We start from the raw sequence: 17,928 nt of genomic DNA, 5'->3' as shown, positions 1-17,928 counted from the left end.
CCGCGACCTGTTGCTTTTCATCGACGGCAGCTTAATAAAACCAAGTTCGTTTTTTTCACGCTTTCTAGCTGCTTTGCATTCTTATGCTATATCTGTCGCGGTGTGACTCACAGCTTGGAAAACAATGATTTACATTATGATCGGTGACAGGTTAAGGTTGAAGTGAAGGCTCCTCTCACCTTTTTCCAATTTAGAAGAGAGGTCAACGGTGAAGAGAAAGTCACTTCCTTTCCAGCATCCACTTTACTAAAATAGAAAGAAGTGGGTGGAGCATCAACTTCACTTTTATCCTGTCACCAACCATACGCATAGCTGGTTTGACAATTAGTGGGAAACTTTGGGATTGGCCTTTTTCTTGGTATTTGACTTTCTTCAGATATAGAATAGGTGTAAGCTAACACGATGTTTAGGAAAATAATGTTCTTTCATTCAGTTAGGGAAACTAAATCGCTAAGTGACGGAGTTGCCACCACCGGAAAGATTCAGACAGTCCTGGTAAAGAGTCACTTGATTTTCTCTTATTTGTACTCTGCGTGCTTGTTTCCACGTTTATTTCGCGCTACAGGCTGGTGCGCTCACTTGAAATTGGTTACAACCGAGTGCACTGCGCAGCCTCGTGATATCTTACGACAAGAGAACACACTGGGGGCACGCTTGTCGCAACCGCATTTCACTACAGTCAAGGTTTGGGCGGTATTGGCAAGGTCAAATGTGCATACTATGTATGTGGGAGAAAGCCGTTTATACCACTGTCAAACATGTTTTTCAGTCTTATGATAAAAGAATATTGCCCGGAAGAAAAAAAAAAAGGCAATGTTCGGCTACTCGATACTAGACGCCAGTGTTTTTTATCGTCGTAAGAAATCGCAAGACTGTGCACAACACAGTCGGTTGACACCCAACGCGAGTCTGTGTGTGCACCAGCCTTTATTGCGTCGTCCTCTGTACAAACAAACTGGAAAGAATTTGGCCGTTTTTGCAGGTGCAAAAACTGTACTCCAAGAACTTCATTCAGCGCGAGGAGGCCTTCAAAGAAATGCAGCGGTTTCTGGAGCGGTACAACTCGCGCCGGAGCCGGCACTCGCCCGAAGACGTGCTCAAGGCCGTCACCTTTCTTCTCCAGAGAGGGGTCCGAGACAAGGTGCTCTCGGTAAGCGCTTCTGTATTTTTCTTTTTTATACCAGATTTGTTTTTTTACACGTTTATAGTCACGGAGGTTACGCTCCTTGGTTCGTAATTGGCTCGTCGGCATTCTTATCCGGCTAAGGCAGCTGTCCCGCTGGCTGTGGAAGACTTCGAACATTGATAAACTCAGATTAGTGATAGCAGACAGACTGTATCAATTCTATGAATTCTAGACACCTTAAAGTGACTGACAGCTTAAGGGTGTGGATCATTATGTTCGCCGTTGGTTAGATATTTGTATATCGGCATTCTCACTGGCTACACACCAATTATAAGGTGTTTGTGACTTGCCACTCTCTGCATTTCGTAAGCTGTCAGAAAGTATAGACATATGTATGTGAAAATGATGTACCCGCACTGAAAGTGAGTTACTTTATTTACTTTTTCGTCTTGTCAAAAGAAGCATGCCAAAATGAATCACTATAGTCATATGCGAGATAAAAATGCGCTTGAAGCTCCCTTATAACCCTTATTACCGACCTACTCTGTACCTCCGCAATGCGCAAACAGTCCGCTGCCGAGCGCACGATGCACTGACGTCACTTAACTCGTCATTGCCACTGCTTTTCCTGGTTTGTCTTTGGAGTGCTTCGATGTCCTGGTGGGTATGTGGTGGTGTTTATTTGGCGCATTCTTAACTTGTATTGAACTATGGTGCAACGCACACTAGCTATCTTATAACTGTACAGTTGGTTTGACAGGCATCAGTACCGAATGTAGGTGCGACAGCAGCGCATGTGCAAGCACCATACTCCGGCTCAATAAAGCTTGGCACATGGCGAAGGCCAATCAGGTCCAGTGAGCCAATCAGAGTGTCGGAGGGAGGCACGTGCATCTGGTCTATCTCACTAGAAGCGCGCAGTGCTGTCGAAGCCACGGGTGGCAGAGATGAAATAGGATTATAATGCAATTAAATGCAAAGGTGCAAAGCGAGCTGGACTAGACTAACTAGAGTAATCGCTCGAGAAGGGGAACAAGGGAGGACAAAGGACAAACACAGCTAGGTGACTGGTGCGCGACCGAAAAAATTTCGCCTGGTCTAGGTATCGAACCAGGGACCTCTCCATTTCCAGTGGAGCGCTCTACCAACCGAGCTAACCACGAGTTAGGCGTCAGTAGAGCGCTCAACTGGAAACGGAGAGGTCCCTGGTTCAATACCAGGACCAGGCGGATTTTTTCGGTCACGGACCAGTCACCTAGTTGTGTTTGGAGATTTATTAAAGTTGAGGCTTGGGCGAGTTGGTACATACTTCGGAATTAAAAACAGCGCAAAAAGACGAGGACCAGACGAAGTCACACGGACACAGTGCTGCGTCCGTGTTACTTTTCCTGGTTCTCGTCTGTTTGCAATGGTTTTAATTCCGATGGAGATTTGTGTTTGTTCTTTGTCCCCCCTTGTTCTCCTTATCCAGGGATTGTTCTCGTTATAGAGGGATGAAAGCCGCTCTAATTAGTAGGAATTTCGAGTAACGGGCTAATCTTCTATAGGGGACAAAAGCGACGCCTGGGACAGACAAAGGGTGGTAAGAGGGGATTTCCTCCTTCCCTTCTTCTCCCACTGCTTGGGTTGCGCCCTCTCCCTTCTACCTTTGTTTAGGGCTGTCACGTGCTTTGCCTTCGTTGCTCTGATTGGCTTCAAGGGGCTGCAGCATTCGCTCTTTGCCAAGTTACGTTGAAACCAAGTAGAGATCACGTTAAGTGACACCTTTACACTGCCAATCTAGTTGTGCCTTCTTCTTATATAATTCTGCGGAATTAGATGGACATCCGTTGTTTTTATGAGCTAATCACATTAGCTTGGCAAACACACAGGTTTTCGTCAAATGGAGAGCAAACACCTGAATTTTCGAAGCTTCCGCTAATTTTTGTTCTATGCGCCGAGCAAACAAAAGTGAAATTTTGGGCGACCCAGGAAATTCTTGTTTAGTTCAGCACAATTTAGTGGCGTGAACAAAAAAATTAAAGAGATACACTACTTGACATCTCTGAGAGAAGCCTGTGTTGATTGTTTCTCTAATGGGCATATACGTTTTGCAAAATGTAAATTTTCACTCAACACTGAAAAACACACACACACACACACATCCGATTGCTTAAATAATAATAATAATAAAAAAAAACAAAAACGCCGCAACAGTTTTTTGTTGTAGACCGAGCTTGGTACATTGCGTTTTATAATTATTGCAGGTATTCATACAAGCCTTGAATACGATGCAGATACTCTTCACGCGGTTCACGATCGTCCAGCGGTAAGTTGGAAGAAACCTGGCAGTTGTTAAAAACACTGCATATTTTCTTCACTCTTATCATCATTAACACTGCTGAAGTGAGAACATCAAGGGGGAGCTTCCGTTGTCCCGCATTCAGCACGAACTTCCTATAGTCCGTTGCAGCTCAAGAAGATAGGGCGAGAAAAAGTAAGGCCGGGGAGGAGGAAGCAGACGTAACACTAAAGAAAGGAGGAGGTTTCCCCCTCTTATCTCCAGCGTTCCGTCTGCTTCTTCCTCCCGGCCTTCCTTTTCCTCGGTATACCTTCTTGAGCAGTAACTTACTATACATTCAGCAACACTTCGGCATCTCGTGTACCTTGAGCGAGCGCGCGCAGCGAAAGCACAGCAAAAGGCATAGAGCGCGTGCGGAGGCCTTACGTTTAAAAAGCACTCTCTGTCGTTCTCATTCTGTCAGTGACTATATAGTGAGCCTCGAAATACCAAAACGTTTCATCGCTTAAGTTTATTCCATGTAGAATCTCATATATTGTGGAGATGCAGCCGACTTGCAAACAACAGACGGCTTGTTGTTTTCCGTCTTGTTGGGTTCGCCTCTTTGTTTCGTTTTATTGTCAAAAGCAAAGTGTATACGCTTAAGTTTTTTTTTTTTCTGTTTGCTTTTGATTGTTTTTTAATGTCTTTTCCGTTGTGGTATGGCAATCCATATAGCCGCCTCGTTGACCCCGAGGCAAAGTGCCAGCCTTATGGTTCCATAGGCGGCGGGTTCGAATCCCGGCCGGGAGGCCGGACATTTGACGGAGGCTTATTCCGGAGAAGGCTTCGCGTAACCGCGATTGGGGTTTCACGTCGAAACATCCAGGTGTTCCAAATGAATCCCCAGTCCTCCGCTGGGGCATGCCAGATCTTTGCGTTGGTTTGGCACGTAAGACTCCCAAATGTGACTCGATGACTATGTATAGGTTGTAAGCCTTTTTGTACAATTTCGAAAATGTTCGAACCTTTATGAAAAATAGTCCACGACAACATTGCTGTACTCTCAAAAAAAAAAAAAAAAAAAGCCCGTGGGTCTAGTTTCCCGCACATCACTCGGAGAGCCAATCACCGCAACTTACGGAGGCAGCTCAGCGAATGACGATGCCGAAACATATGTTTAGACCAAAAAACGCAGTCTGAATTATGACATTAAGCGATGCAAAACGTCACGCTTGCATTGCCTAATGTCACAACTCGGACTGCGTTCTTTTGGTCTAAACATATGTTTCGTCGTCGTCATTCGCTGAGCTGCCTCCGTAAGTTGCGGTGATTGGCTCTTCGAGTGATGTGCGGGAAAACGGGGGCACGGGATTGTTTTTAGAGTGTGCATGTATACAAATTACTCTACCGCCGCTCTCGCAAATGAATCCCAGGTTAGTAGAAGAACGCCTGCTTGGAGCCGAGGGATGTATCGGCCTATTTTTAAGGTGGAAGTGCGTAGTCATCAGGTTGTACAAAAGAGTTCCCCCAAAAGTTTAATGGAACCGCGTAATGGTTCGGAAGTGCGTAATTGAAGTGTGTAATGTAAACATCATGTAAACGCTCCGCTAAATTTAATAAAGGAAGTTGAATTCGTGTACCTATAATTTGTACTAATTAGGATTAGCTCTCTAAATTGTAGAAGTGGAATGACCGCTTACGTAGAGAGTTTGTAAAGTCACGTCAGTAACGCGCTTTCGCATGATTGTTGATGCGTCTCTCATAACTAAGGCATTTGTGCACTCGACTCAGAGATCGTAGTGCATCAAAACAGTTCAGCAGATTTTTTATTTAATATTTTTATTTCATATTGTGAACAGGTTTTGACGATGCGCTTCTCGTTCCAGAATATCGAAAGGTGACGTGACCGTGGCCGTGAATAAAACAGTTCCCAGGATACTCTACCGGACCGGCGATACAGTGAGTCGTTGAACTCGTTCGTACATCGCGTGTTCTAAAAACACACAAAATAGAGAGTTTTAGGGAATCGTTTTTGCACATCCGATGCGGTACGATGGGTCCTCTGCTACGAACTGCGCATGTGCGAGTCTCCTGCGTTAGCGCATGCGCAGTTCGAACCGGAGGGCCCATCGTACCCTATCGGATGGGCAAACACGGTTCCCTAAAACTCCGTCGCATTGAACGGGGTTACGTTCGCGGCGACTATCAAACTGCAATACCTTGCTGAAGATAGTCAATGTGAGCAAGCAGTTTAGTTTGATGAGTGTAGATATCATAGCGAAATAACATATTTGGGTTCACTGCTCACACGAAGGATGAGATGCCTCGAAATTTTGAAGCCTTCGCAACATATAACCCTCAATCTCAATTGACTGCAGACCGGGGGCCGGCCGCGGAGTATTCATCATCATGATCATTAAAATCATCATCGTAATTGTCATCATCGTGATCATCATCATAACAATTTAGTTTCCTTGAAAACCTAAAAGGGTATGCACAAGGGGTGAGCATGCTTATGTACAAAATGACAATCAACACAACTTGAACACACGCTAAAACACTAAAATTTATATAGGCGGGTTAGAGATGAAGAGGGTAGTGGGCAGCCACAATTATGTTAATGTTATTTATGGAAACAATGTGGTGAGGTGGTGCGGTCCAGTCTTTTATGGCCAATGGCAATGTAGACATTTGATAATTAAGAGACCGTGACCGTGATCAAATTTTGCGTAATTTGCAAGAATGCTCGAGACGAGGGGCAATTCGCTGAACAGGTGATGGCAAGGATTCTTTGAGATGCGTGTAATAATACATTCGATGAGGAAGAGAGAGAGGGGGTACACACTCCAACAGAAAGTGTTTTCAGGTCAGCTGACCGGGGTAATCCTCAAATGCTATTTTGTGGAGAGTATAGTCAGAAAACATTACAGAACGTTATCTATTTTGAACGGCTTCTAGGATTGCCATGGAGATCACATTGGGGAAGGGTACCCTAGCTTAAATCTTACCAATGTAGTGTAGGCTAGTTGTTTTACTGAGGATGTCACTAGTCTGAGGTTGCGACCTAGAAATCCCAGAGTACGATTAGCATTAGCAACGACAGAGGTTACGTGAGTAGTCCAGGGTAGATCAGAGGTAAGATGGATTCCCAAGTTTTTGTTTGGTGAACACGGCGTCACTGATGTGATAGCAATTGGTGATACAAAAATGACGCAACAAGTGTACGGCTTGGAAATGAGAGCGATTTCCATTGACATTTAAAGCCATTTGTCATTTTTGGCTCTTCCGAATTATTAATGTGATTTCGCTCTGCAAAGTACCGGCATGCCGCGTTCTAACGCCCTCCACGAGTGCAGTAGAGACAAAGGGTGCTAGCTTTGTGTCTACCCACTGATCGCTCCAATCAGAGTTCGGCGTTCTGGCATCTCCGAGCGCTCTCGTCTCCTCCTCTTCCCCAGATTCTCGGTGTATAGCTCTGGGAAGGAGACATACCGGAACGAAGATGAAAGAGCCGCGGCGCGCTGCGGCGTCCCTGTGAACAACCCTATCCCCAAATCGCACGAACATAAAAGAAAAAAAAAAATAGTTCGCCCTCGGCAGTAGCGCTGAAAGGCCAGAGCTTGCTCGTTTAGCGCGTGTTAGGTGTAGAGGGCGTCGCTGGCGTCGCTCTGTTTCATCACGTGATGCGACCCGCGGGAGTAACTCGGATATACTCGAGCAAGACGTTCTTCGTTCGGCTGGCGCTCATGTCCAATAAGTGAGGAGATGACAGCCGCGTCTTTTTTGTTGTTGATTCCGAAAGTCTTTCTTTTTTTTTTGCATTACATCAGTGTTCGTCTGGCACTCGCGCTTTCTTCTTTCGTTTCAGAAGTGCAAAACTGGTAACAGGCATTTTTCGTATTAATTTATGTATACTACTAATCCTCTATTCAGGAGTTTTGATGGGTGGTAAGATGCACAAATGCACAACAAAAACAAGAGATAAAAATAACGTGGCAAATGGAAAACAAAACAAAAATCTGAATCAAATATTTGTAGATCGGAAATATTTGAATAATTTCTAATGGTTTGAACGGATTGTTCGCCTTAAGGCCCGTTCACACTCTTGCGACCTCTTAAACCTAGGTTCCTTACAACTTCTTAAACCAGAAAACACACTGGCGCCATATATTGGGAAGCAGTGTAAACTCGGCGGTCCGGCATATTTTTTTTTATTTCTCGCGCATTATCCTTTCTTTCTTGGCTCGAAAAACTTTTGTCAATGTTATAAACGAGCCTTTCTATGGGTATTACGCACATTTGACCTCGGAAATCCTGCAAAACCTTCGCTCTTGTGAAATGCAGTTCCAGGGTCACCGCATAGATGGCGCCACAATGCCAGTTTGTTCCCTCATTTTAAAAACATTTAACAAGTTTTAAGAGAACTCGTCTCTCTCAGTCGTACTCGGTCGCGCTCGGTCGCAAGAGTGTGAACGGGCCTTTACTCATAAACCTTGCAACCCGGAAGATAAAAAAAGAAAAAAAGAAAACCGAACAAAACAACGCCGATAGCTTTTGTTGTTTTGTCCTTTTGTTTTTTCTTTCCTGTCCCAGGGTTCGAGGTATTTAGTTTTTTTTTCTATCTTTGTCAAGTTGTTTACTATTTGGTGCATTCGTTTTAACCATGATAGCTTGGCCGTGTTCCAGCCATATCATGGATTCTGTATTAAAAGTTAACCGTGATCTCCCATGCGAAAACTCACTCGCATTCAATGTTTTAGATCAAAGATCGGCAACCTTTTGCTGCTTCAAGCCATTGCCGCAAAGCAAAAACTAAGCGAACCATACAAGAAAAAAAAAAAAAATTGGGAAAGGGGGGAGCGGGTATGGGGTATAGGAGGAGAGACGATTAGGTTTACGAAAATGGCCTATACGAATTGTTATGCACCGTGCTGCAAGCTGTATTTTGCGAGGTACTTGAAGCCCAGGCTTTGCCTCCACCACTCCCACAGATCCACACAATTCTGATTCCAAAGTTCAAGGACTCAGTCAAACTGAAAACCACCGGTCCAATATCTCTTTAGTCTTTATACTTTTGTAGTCTTGCTACACGACTTTTGCTAAAAATCTGACCAGACTATTTGTCAGAATTCCCATAGCAAGCCGTTGAATGCGGCGAAGTATGTCAGAATTGACAATCGTACGAACCGCAATTGAAAACGAAATTTATGCTTGGTACGCAACGACCCTACTTATTGATTCCGAATGCATCACCTTGGTGCACAACGATCGCTCATGGATAATACAGCGCACGTGCATAGGGAACTGATCCGTTGGTGGGCCGTTTTAAAGTCAATACGTCCAATTACACCAGGTTTGCAACCAAGCACGATTCTTGCACCATTACTCCTGGAGTGTGTGCGTGAGCTGTGTAGGAGAGGGGGGGGGGGGGGGGGGGCTGTCTTTTCGGGTAGCCGGCCTCGGCCGTTTAACATTGTCTACCGGGCACCGGTTTAGATAATACAGCAACAAGAACACTTTGGCAGTTGACTGGTTTCTTAAAACCTATCTGAGTTTAGGTCGGCCTCGATAAGAATCTCCACCCAGCCTTTCTCACTGGTCTTATAAGTTGGAGGCAGCGACAGGTCAGTTTAAATATCATCGTGGTTCGGGTCTAGTCAAAGGGCCGAAGATACCTGACCCCAGTAAGTCTAAATAATAAAACTGACGGCTTCGGATCCGGCAAAAAGAGGAGGAATATTGATATTAGTGAGCACCAAAAAATCCGTTCACAAACAACATCGCTCCAGATATGTCTACATATCTGGAGCGATATCACCAAGAGGAAAATATTACTTACACTGCTCTTTTATTTATATTGTATTTACTAAATAAGTTCTTTCATCCACAATTAAGAGTGAGCCTGCTTTGTTGAACGGCGCATACTGCGCGACTGCTCGCGCGAACGCATAATCGACGCTCTTGCTTATTTCACTTACAAATATCTTTGTGTGTGTGTGTGCGTGTGAAGCATTAATCAAGCAAAGTGAGCTATAAAAAAAGAAATTTAAAAAATGTGTGGCGTGCGCTTTACAGGCTCCTCGGGTGAAAACTGTGGCAACCGATTTTCTTCTGGAGATGGGAGACTACGAAGATGTCAAGGCAAGTCGTGCGTTTCGAACTTGAAAAAGTATACGAACATTCGAACCTTTTACAGCTGAGAGGGGATGCGCTGCATCTACAAAAACGGTAGCTTTCAGGATGATTGAATCTTTAGATGCAGTACGTGGTAAAAGTTTTGAAGCACACGCAAGTATAAGTTCTGAGTGATATTAGATGTATTAAATTTGTATAGCTTATTTCGGAGAGGTGCAAGCTATAATTATCGTGGAGTACCTCAGCGAGGTTTACCCCCGTTGCCGAAGGTTGCGAATATGTATATAAAGCGATGAAGGGGTGTATAAAAACGGCAAGAAGAGTCCTAAATTTACGTCATGTTGACATATGAATATCTTCGACGTACCTTGAAATTCAACGATGGTCCCGAAAGACGAGATACGTGATGGTACCGACGAATCATCAGCGATTCAGACTTAACCAAGACACTCCCATCCAGTTAGTATAGGATTAGCCATGTTGTGGTGCCAAAAGCGCGTTTTCGACTGGTGTGTTTACCGCGACCGGAAGTGTGGTTTCTCGATTTCCTCTCTTTGACGTCATGCAAGTGTCCTGCTGTGGCCTGGTGCGATTCCGACAGTTGCACAGCACCGGAGGCAGGTACACGGTTGACGCATGTTCCACTGTCGCTCGCTCTCAGCTCGACAGTTCGTGAAAACTTCTGTAACAACGAGTTGGGACACCGTGACAACATCGACACTTGCATTCTCTCATCTTGTTTGCCGGCCCTTCTATACGAACAACGGCCAGGGGCGCAACATCCGACAGCATGACACTGGCTTTTGTGACGGGACTTGTGGTCACTTTAGGGCCATTTTTGATGCATCAGTAGAAAACGCTGAACACACAAGTCTACATTACTAGATAACCTCTGGAACTGCAATAGGAGAGCTGCTTTCATGAACAGTAACCCCTCCCCCCAATGGCCCGCCTCCCGCCGTCCGACGAACCAGCGTTTTGGGGACGGCTAAATGGTAACTACAGTGTACTTTATGAAATATACATGTTTTGAAGAACAGCGTCTGTTCTTCAAACCATTACTATATTAACTCACTTGTGGAACTCCCGCGGAGGGGGAAGGAGAGTACCTCTTCCCTCCCCTCCACGGGAATTTCACAACTGAGTTAATATAGTAACGTTTACAGCAGTCAAAGACGAGCTCCAGTCAACGTAGTGAACTATATATGCTACAACCATGGCGGCCGCCACGGCTTCATCGTGTGGTCCGGTATCACACTTCTTTCAGGCGGTGCAGGCGATGTTGCACATCATTCTGCGGCCCTTTTCCGAGTCGACAAACCCGAGGCTTGCCCAGGGCCGATGCGAACTCGTCGAACAACTGGTGGCCCGCTTCCCGCCGCTCAGTCAGAGGTGAGGAGGACCGCTTCGAGGAATGGCAGGCGACGGTGACGACCTAAATAATTGCCAAAGTTGGCAACAAAGAAAAAAGTTTTATTCATCAATAAGAATGCTTTGGTGCCGCTTCCTCTCGAAGCACGCAGGAGGTGAATTCGCGTGATCTTAGAAGAGAGTTTAGTGACCCAAAATACAATATGCAATTGGACGCTGAACTGTACGCCTGATGTGGTCACTGCCCCCTTTTAAAACGTCCATTTTTTATTAAAGCCTCAAACGCTCTTTAATTGAATCCCCTAATTGCAGAAAGTATTCCGGCTGTTCATCCGTCCGTAAATTTCACCGGTGAATTCAGAAGGGAAATTCTCGAAAATGCACGATAAAGCAAGTTAGAATAGGTTTTTTGGTGTACCTGTTACCCGAAAACGCTATGTCCACAAATAAAATGCACCAGCGAGTCAAAATATACTTAATTTTACTTCATCGTTGCCGTGGCTTGCGACCCAGAGTATTTAGTGTCCCCTCTCGTGCAGCGACCCGTTGTTCGAGCACATGATGGCGTTCGCCATCCGGGCCCTGTCGCACCCGTCGCTCCAGGTGCGCGAGGTGGCCGAGCAGATCCTGCTGTCGCTGTATCGCCTGCTGGGCACTCCCGTGCGCCAGTGCCTCGTGCCGGAATCCACCAAGACCACCAGAAACTTTACCTACAAGAAGGTCTTCGAGGAGTTCGAGAAGATCGACAAAGAGGTCGGCTCACCTCACCACTCCATGGGCCCCACTTCAGGGGCCTAGGATTGCAGATCTTGTTACAGCATTCAATTCATAATGTCTTATATTTGTCTTTTTTTATGTTTATGTGGCGTGAGATAACAAGCGATAATAGGGAGTTTTAGGGAACCGTTTTTGCACATCCGATGCGGTACGATGGGCCCTCCGGTACGAACTGCGCATGCGCAACCACTGAAGACTCCGAGAACCGCAGTTCGTACCGGAGGGCCCATTGTACCATATCGGATGTGCAGAAACGGTTCCCTAAAACTCTCTAATAAAGCGTTTTAGGTTTCGTTTCACAAGTTTGATCCTTGTCGATACTAGACAATTCAATAAAGTCAATCACGCGAACAGTTCATCGTCATTGCACTCATCCCCTTTGTGCACTTGCAATTACCAACTGAACAAATGACGCACAGTAAATGCGATGCAATCCTGCGCATTCATGTTTTTACGTGAAGGTTGAGCTTGGTGATAGAAAGCCTACAAGGACAACAATTGCCGTGACGATGCGCTTCTAGCGCCCTGTGATAACTCCGTTTTATCGTTAGGTCGGCTCCGGTGGGACTTAAAGTGAAACGGGTTATGGTTAGATCGGTTTTGCGCTCCAACAATCATACCTGATGACGAGACGATGTACGCGCAAAGACACCGGCGCTGTGTCGGCTATCATTAGAGGAACGCCAAAAACAAAATACTGAAACTGCGTAATAACATTGGCAGTGTAAAGTCGCGTCCAGAATTACCAATACCAGGCCTGACCATCGGGGAAAGCGATTTCAGAGGTTGAAGCTTAAAAGAAACTGTCGGTGAGCATATTAAGGCTGAGTAAGAAAGTATCATATCATGCAATCTAGTTTTTGCGGAAACTTCAAAACGAGTAGCCATATATCATTAAGTATATACATGGCCCAGCAATACTGCCGTTCGTTGTTGACTAGACAGACTGAAAACTTGGTCCCGTCTCGTAGACTAACGATATTATTCTTGGGTGTTGTCTTCCATTGGTCTGCAAAATTGATCATATACTTATTGGAGGCTGAAGACTTCGTCAGCCTATTTAGGAACTAGATAATTTCGTTTCAATAAAGGTTAGGTCATCATTAAGTAGATAGAGGGAGTGTGAAGCGGATGCAGGAAAGTAAGCCTAAAGCCACCATTTGCTAGCTACACCATAACTGTACTCAGTGGCGAGAGCAGGACCATACATATCGTTTCGTCAAAACACGCTTCGGGGACAACTTTCATGGACATACGTTTCGTGAACACTGTGTCGTTTTGTGGAAATTAGTTTCTTGTACAGATACCCCCTGCAACGTTTCGTCGACAATGGATTAATGCGAAAGCATTAATTGTCGCATGGAGCGAGCCGACGTCATCAGTTTTGAAGCCACGCAGAAAGCCGCGCCAAACGGCAGCTAAATCTTCCTCTCCCGGTGGAGCAATGTGAAGCCGCGATCTGAAGCCTCCCAGCTTTGAAGCCGCGCCAAAAGCCACGCAAAACGGCAGCTAAATTCACCTCGCCAAAAGTAAAGCCGAAATTTGATCGATAAGCTTCCATCGGCTGGCGCGCGTCATATAGTTTCAAGGAACGAGGTTTCCATTGGCCGCCGCGCGTCAGTTTCAAGGAGCGCCACCCCATGGCGCTGCGGGCCCGCGCCATCAGCGCGCCGGTAAAAGGAATGAGCCGGCGGCGGGGCTCCCTGAGCCCGCTTGGGCAGACTCCAGAGCGGTAGCACGGCCGATGTCAGCGCGACTCGGCCGCTTCACGAGAGCGCGCGGAGAAAACACGTTCATGCTTTCGCATTTACAACTCATAAGAAGTGCTTAAATGTACCTCGAACCTTTTTTTTTATTTTACTAAGTGCGTAACAAGATCTGGAAGCTTTTAAGGGCTAGCAAGTGAATCACTGAGGCGTGTTTACCTAAGCCATTGCGTCTCCCCTTGTTTACGGGGAGAGGAGTAGGAGGGGTCCTCTCCCCTTTCCCCCCTAAACCAGGCGAGACGCCTAGGATTTGCTTCAAAAACAGCACGGTTGTGTTAGACAAAATGTCGGAAGGTGTGTCGCTAAAACAAGCGCAGAAAGCACTTTGATGAAATGAACTGTTCATAAAACGTCGCATATCTCGACGATACATTTTCTCGATGCAACGTCGTTCGACGAACTGATTGTCACCGGCAAAGGTTATTCTATTGAGAGACGAATATAGTTTGCTGTTTCTGGCATATTACGTTACAATCCACCACGACCAGTCGTGAATTTATGGGCTCATTTCTTGACGTCAGAATGACGTCCGCTTTGCTGCCGCAGCCCACCAGTGCCCAGCGCCAACCTCGGCGGCAACGTTCTGCGTCTGCCGACAGCCCCAGTTCCGGTTCCGGTCGTCGGGACTTCGTCAAGGAGCTGGCCGCTCCTTCGAGTCGATCCCTGCAAGAGCTTCCCAAGCTGTCCTCCCAGCAGGAAGGCGCCGGCGGGGGAGCCGCATTTAATCTGGACAAGTGAGATGGGCGGGCCACTGCTTCGTCTAAAGCCGCTGGATAGCTCCTATATATATATATATATATATATATATATATATATATATATATATATATATATATATATATATATATATATATATATATATATAAGTAGATAGAGAGAGTGTGAAGCGAATGCTGGAAAGTAAGCCTAAAACCACTATCCGCTAGCTACACCATAACTGTACCCAGTGGCAAGAGTGGGCCCATATCGCTTCGCTGAAACACGTCGTGTTTCGCTTAGGTCAAAGATGACCTAGGTCAATGTTTCAAGTGTGACTAATATATATATGTATATAGTAGTCACACTTGCAACTTTGAGAGTCTGTCTTCTTTTGTGACGTCAGATGTCGTATGAATACCAGCACATGGGCAGCTCGGGACTGTTTCGCCCACTGTCAGAAGCAGTCACAAGGCCGTCGCGATCGTCCATGGTAAACAATGGACTGCAATTCATCAGGCTTGTCTGAGTCCAGCAATAACCGGCGAATGTTCCGAGGTTTCCAGCATGAGATTGACGAGGTTTCGAACGATTCGCCGTTGCCTGAAACACAGTGACGGCGCAGGCGAGCTGGTGTAAATTTACCGTTTTGTTAAAACAGCTGAGAGATTGTTTAGTTGAATATAACACCATTTTACGATAAGTGTACAAAATACCATTATGTTATATTTGAAATTTAGAAAAAAGTTACCAAACATACTAACAAAATACGTTGTGCAGAATATTTCAGGAATAATTTTATATAGAATGACTTTAATGAATACTTTATAAACTATATTAAAACGTGCATTGTTAAATGGAGCTCATAACGCTATAAAAGTTAACTTTCTACCATTTGTTTTAATTAAACAATTTAGCTGATTTTCCAAATTGTGTCATAATTGCACGTAAATATTACAATATATTTTATTTTTACTTTTGATTTTTTAGACTGTTCTCAATAGCCTATACTCAGACTTGATAAGGAATCTGTTACAAACAACAAATTACTTGTAATCTGTTACATATTTTAGTAATTTTGTAACTGCCACGTTACTTTCTTGCGGCGGTAATTTGTAATGTATTTTCGTTACAAAATATTAGTAACGAATTACTTTAATTACTGGTTAATTTTTAAAATATGGACATAATACAGAAACAGGAGCGATATAAGCAGGCAATTCAGCAGCATAAAGATAGCAAGTTCAACAAAATAAAAAAGAACATCCTGAAGAGGAGAATAACCAAAAAGAAAACACGCTTTTTTGTATGACCGGTCACTAGAGCCATTAGGAAAACGTGCAAGGTATATACAAATATGCGAAAAACAAGGATAAAAAAGACAACACATGCAGCCCGTGCATTTTTCACACGATACATTTTTTAATACTGCATGCCACTATAATCTGTTCACCTTTAAGCTGAGACTGGAAGCTCCGCCTTCAGCGCGAGCTCGCTGGCTTCCGCAATGCTTTGGTTGCGCGTGCCTGCGCGTTCACACTTGTGTTAGCAAGGGCAAAAAGCTCGCGCTCAAGTCGGAGCTTCTAGTCTCAGCTTAAGGGTAAACGGAGTATATAGACAGTATTCACTGGCGGCCATAACTGTGTGCGCGACTGCTGAGCGCGTGCTGATGGCCGGCTTCACACCATCAAGATTGCCGGTCTTAGCAGCCTATTAATGTGAAATGGTTTTGAGTATGCGCTCTACACAGCGCCCTCAAATATGGCGAGTAGTGAATACCTCTAATACATTGTTCATGGGTAAGCTGACAGTGCGTCAAAGCTACAGGCCGTAAGCTACCAGCACCGCAGCTTTGAGACCTTGCGCTAAGACTTGAAAGGCCCGTTGCAAAAAAGGGCTTTGGCAGATCGATTTCTTGCCTCGGAATCTCCTCGCAGGGGTAGACGCTGCTGCTGCTGAACATACGCACCGCTAGCTTTGTCTGCGAAATTTCACGTATCATTTCCGGTTGCCGTAAGCTAGCGGTATGGCGGGTCTGGTTGCAGCTTTCGCTGCCTCGTCGGCTTACAGGTGAACGGAGGGCACCTGCATTCTTTCTCTTAGATGCAATATTTTATTTTTACAAGGACTACTGTAATGAGGGCGTATGACAGAAGGAAAGCAGTGTAACGGGACATTTTTGAAAACGTCAAAATTGTTTGTATTGCTTTCTTGATAAGTGTACGGGGAGAGTAACGTGAAAGTAACGTGTAACGTAAAGGGTAAAGTAATCCGTTATTTTTCAGTGAAAGTAATTTGTAACGGCAATTCATTAGGCTTAAGACTCGGTAATTTGAAATTGTAATCTATTAAATTTTTCAAGCATCGGGCACAAGTCTGCCTATACTAAGTTATGACGTCAAAATATTAGTCCCACATTACCGAGAAAAGAAACAACGCCAAGACTTCCCTAAACATTAGTCGACTTCGTGTCCGGATAGGGGCTTTGTCGCACAACGTCGCTTCTTAAAATGTTCGGATGACCTCGTATCACTGAGTCATTTGGGTTTCGCCTGCATGTAGGGATAGCAGAATGTCCTCTGCCTCGTCATCCATGAACTAAATTAAAGTATTTTCTTGCTCTGCTTTTGGTTTTGCAGCGATACTACGCACGACTCAAATCAGTCCGAAGCGACGTTTTCATGATGGCAATTCTTTCGGGATAGGGAAGGTGTATGGCGCGGGGGGCTAACACAAGAATGTCAATGTAGCTATCGCTTGCGTAGCTCCTCCCCATGCAGCAACACCTTAGCAGACTTCTGACACGATGTGTTGCCAGACGCTAAAAATTACAGGCAAGCCTTCGTCGGTTTATTCAAATATATCGAGCTCCCCCCCCCCCCCCCCCCTCTCTCCTTTGTTATCGCCTACCTCGCTCTTCTCTAAAGATGACGCAGCTCAGATCATAGCTGACATTCACATTTTTGTAGAAATATCAACGATATGACCCGAACTATCACTGCATGAGCTGAGGTGGAATTAACTTGTCTTTGATGGCACTGCGTGCACGTAGCTTGTAAGAAGGCATGTGATATGAATACAGTGATATTAGTTTCTGTCGGGGAGCAAGCCGAGCGTGTTTCTAAGCACACTAATATACAGAGGCATGCTCATCTCTAAACTCAGTTCGGCTTAGAGTGACTAGGAGCATTAACACTTATGTGAGTTTGAAATTCTATTGAACTGTTTGAGCATCGTTAAGGCCTTTATCCAGCGGTTTTAGAGTTTCTCGGGGAGAGGGAGAACTCTGGCACACGGGTGACGTGCAGCGTGCTGTACTTGTCCTCGTGCAGGATGTGCATGTTCTGCGAGGAGACCAACGACAAGTTCAACGCCGAGACGCTCAACTACCACTACTGGACCGAGTGCCCCATGCTCATGCTCTGCTACAACTGCAAACAGGTAAATCGTCTTGTAAATATAGGTGTACGTGCCACTAAAGGCGCTGTCGCATTGAGGAAACAGTTGGACGAATTTGACCGCCAACAGGAGGGAAATATGTTTCCGGCGACCCTGCCACATTGAGACAAATTCAACTGTTGCGAAACATGTTTTTGTCGCCCTGAAACCGTGCTGGCCGATTTGTTCTCCGACACTCAGAGAACACCCTGTCGCACCGAGATGACGGCGCGGCCAACATTCCGCTTCTTGTTTGTTTACCTTCTTTTTGTGTGCGGTGTGGCGTCGCTGGAAATGTCCAAATATTACTAAAATGTGCTTGGAGATGACACTCACCAGTGACAGTGATAGTAAAA

General features: G+C 45.2%; 1 protein-coding gene across 1 annotated transcript in view; it reads left to right on the top strand.

Moving 5' to 3' along the window:
• The window catches only part of LOC121046804 (centrosomal protein of 104 kDa), a 129,780-nt gene that overhangs the window by 100,879 nt on the left and 10,973 nt on the right, over positions 1-17,928 (top strand). The window contains exons 13-20 of the mRNA XM_042290273.1: positions 983-1,150; positions 3,373-3,434; positions 5,276-5,348; positions 9,465-9,530; positions 10,792-10,916; positions 11,435-11,648; positions 13,985-14,172; positions 17,467-17,575. Of these exons, the coding sequence (XP_042146207.1) occupies positions 983-1,150; positions 3,373-3,434; positions 5,276-5,348; positions 9,465-9,530; positions 10,792-10,916; positions 11,435-11,648; positions 13,985-14,172; positions 17,467-17,575 (1,005 nt within the window). The remainder of the gene's footprint in view (positions 1-982; positions 1,151-3,372; positions 3,435-5,275; positions 5,349-9,464; positions 9,531-10,791; positions 10,917-11,434; positions 11,649-13,984; positions 14,173-17,466; positions 17,576-17,928) is intronic.

The sequence above is a fragment of the Ixodes scapularis genome, unplaced genomic scaffold, assembly GCF_016920785.2.
Source record: "Ixodes scapularis isolate PalLabHiFi unplaced genomic scaffold, ASM1692078v2 PGA_scaffold1__304_contigs__length_218370807, whole genome shotgun sequence".
Classification (NCBI taxonomy): Eukaryota; Metazoa; Arthropoda; class Arachnida; order Ixodida; family Ixodidae; genus Ixodes; species Ixodes scapularis.
Note: the sequence above shows the minus strand (reverse complement) of the source record. Positions and strands in the feature narration are given on the sequence as shown.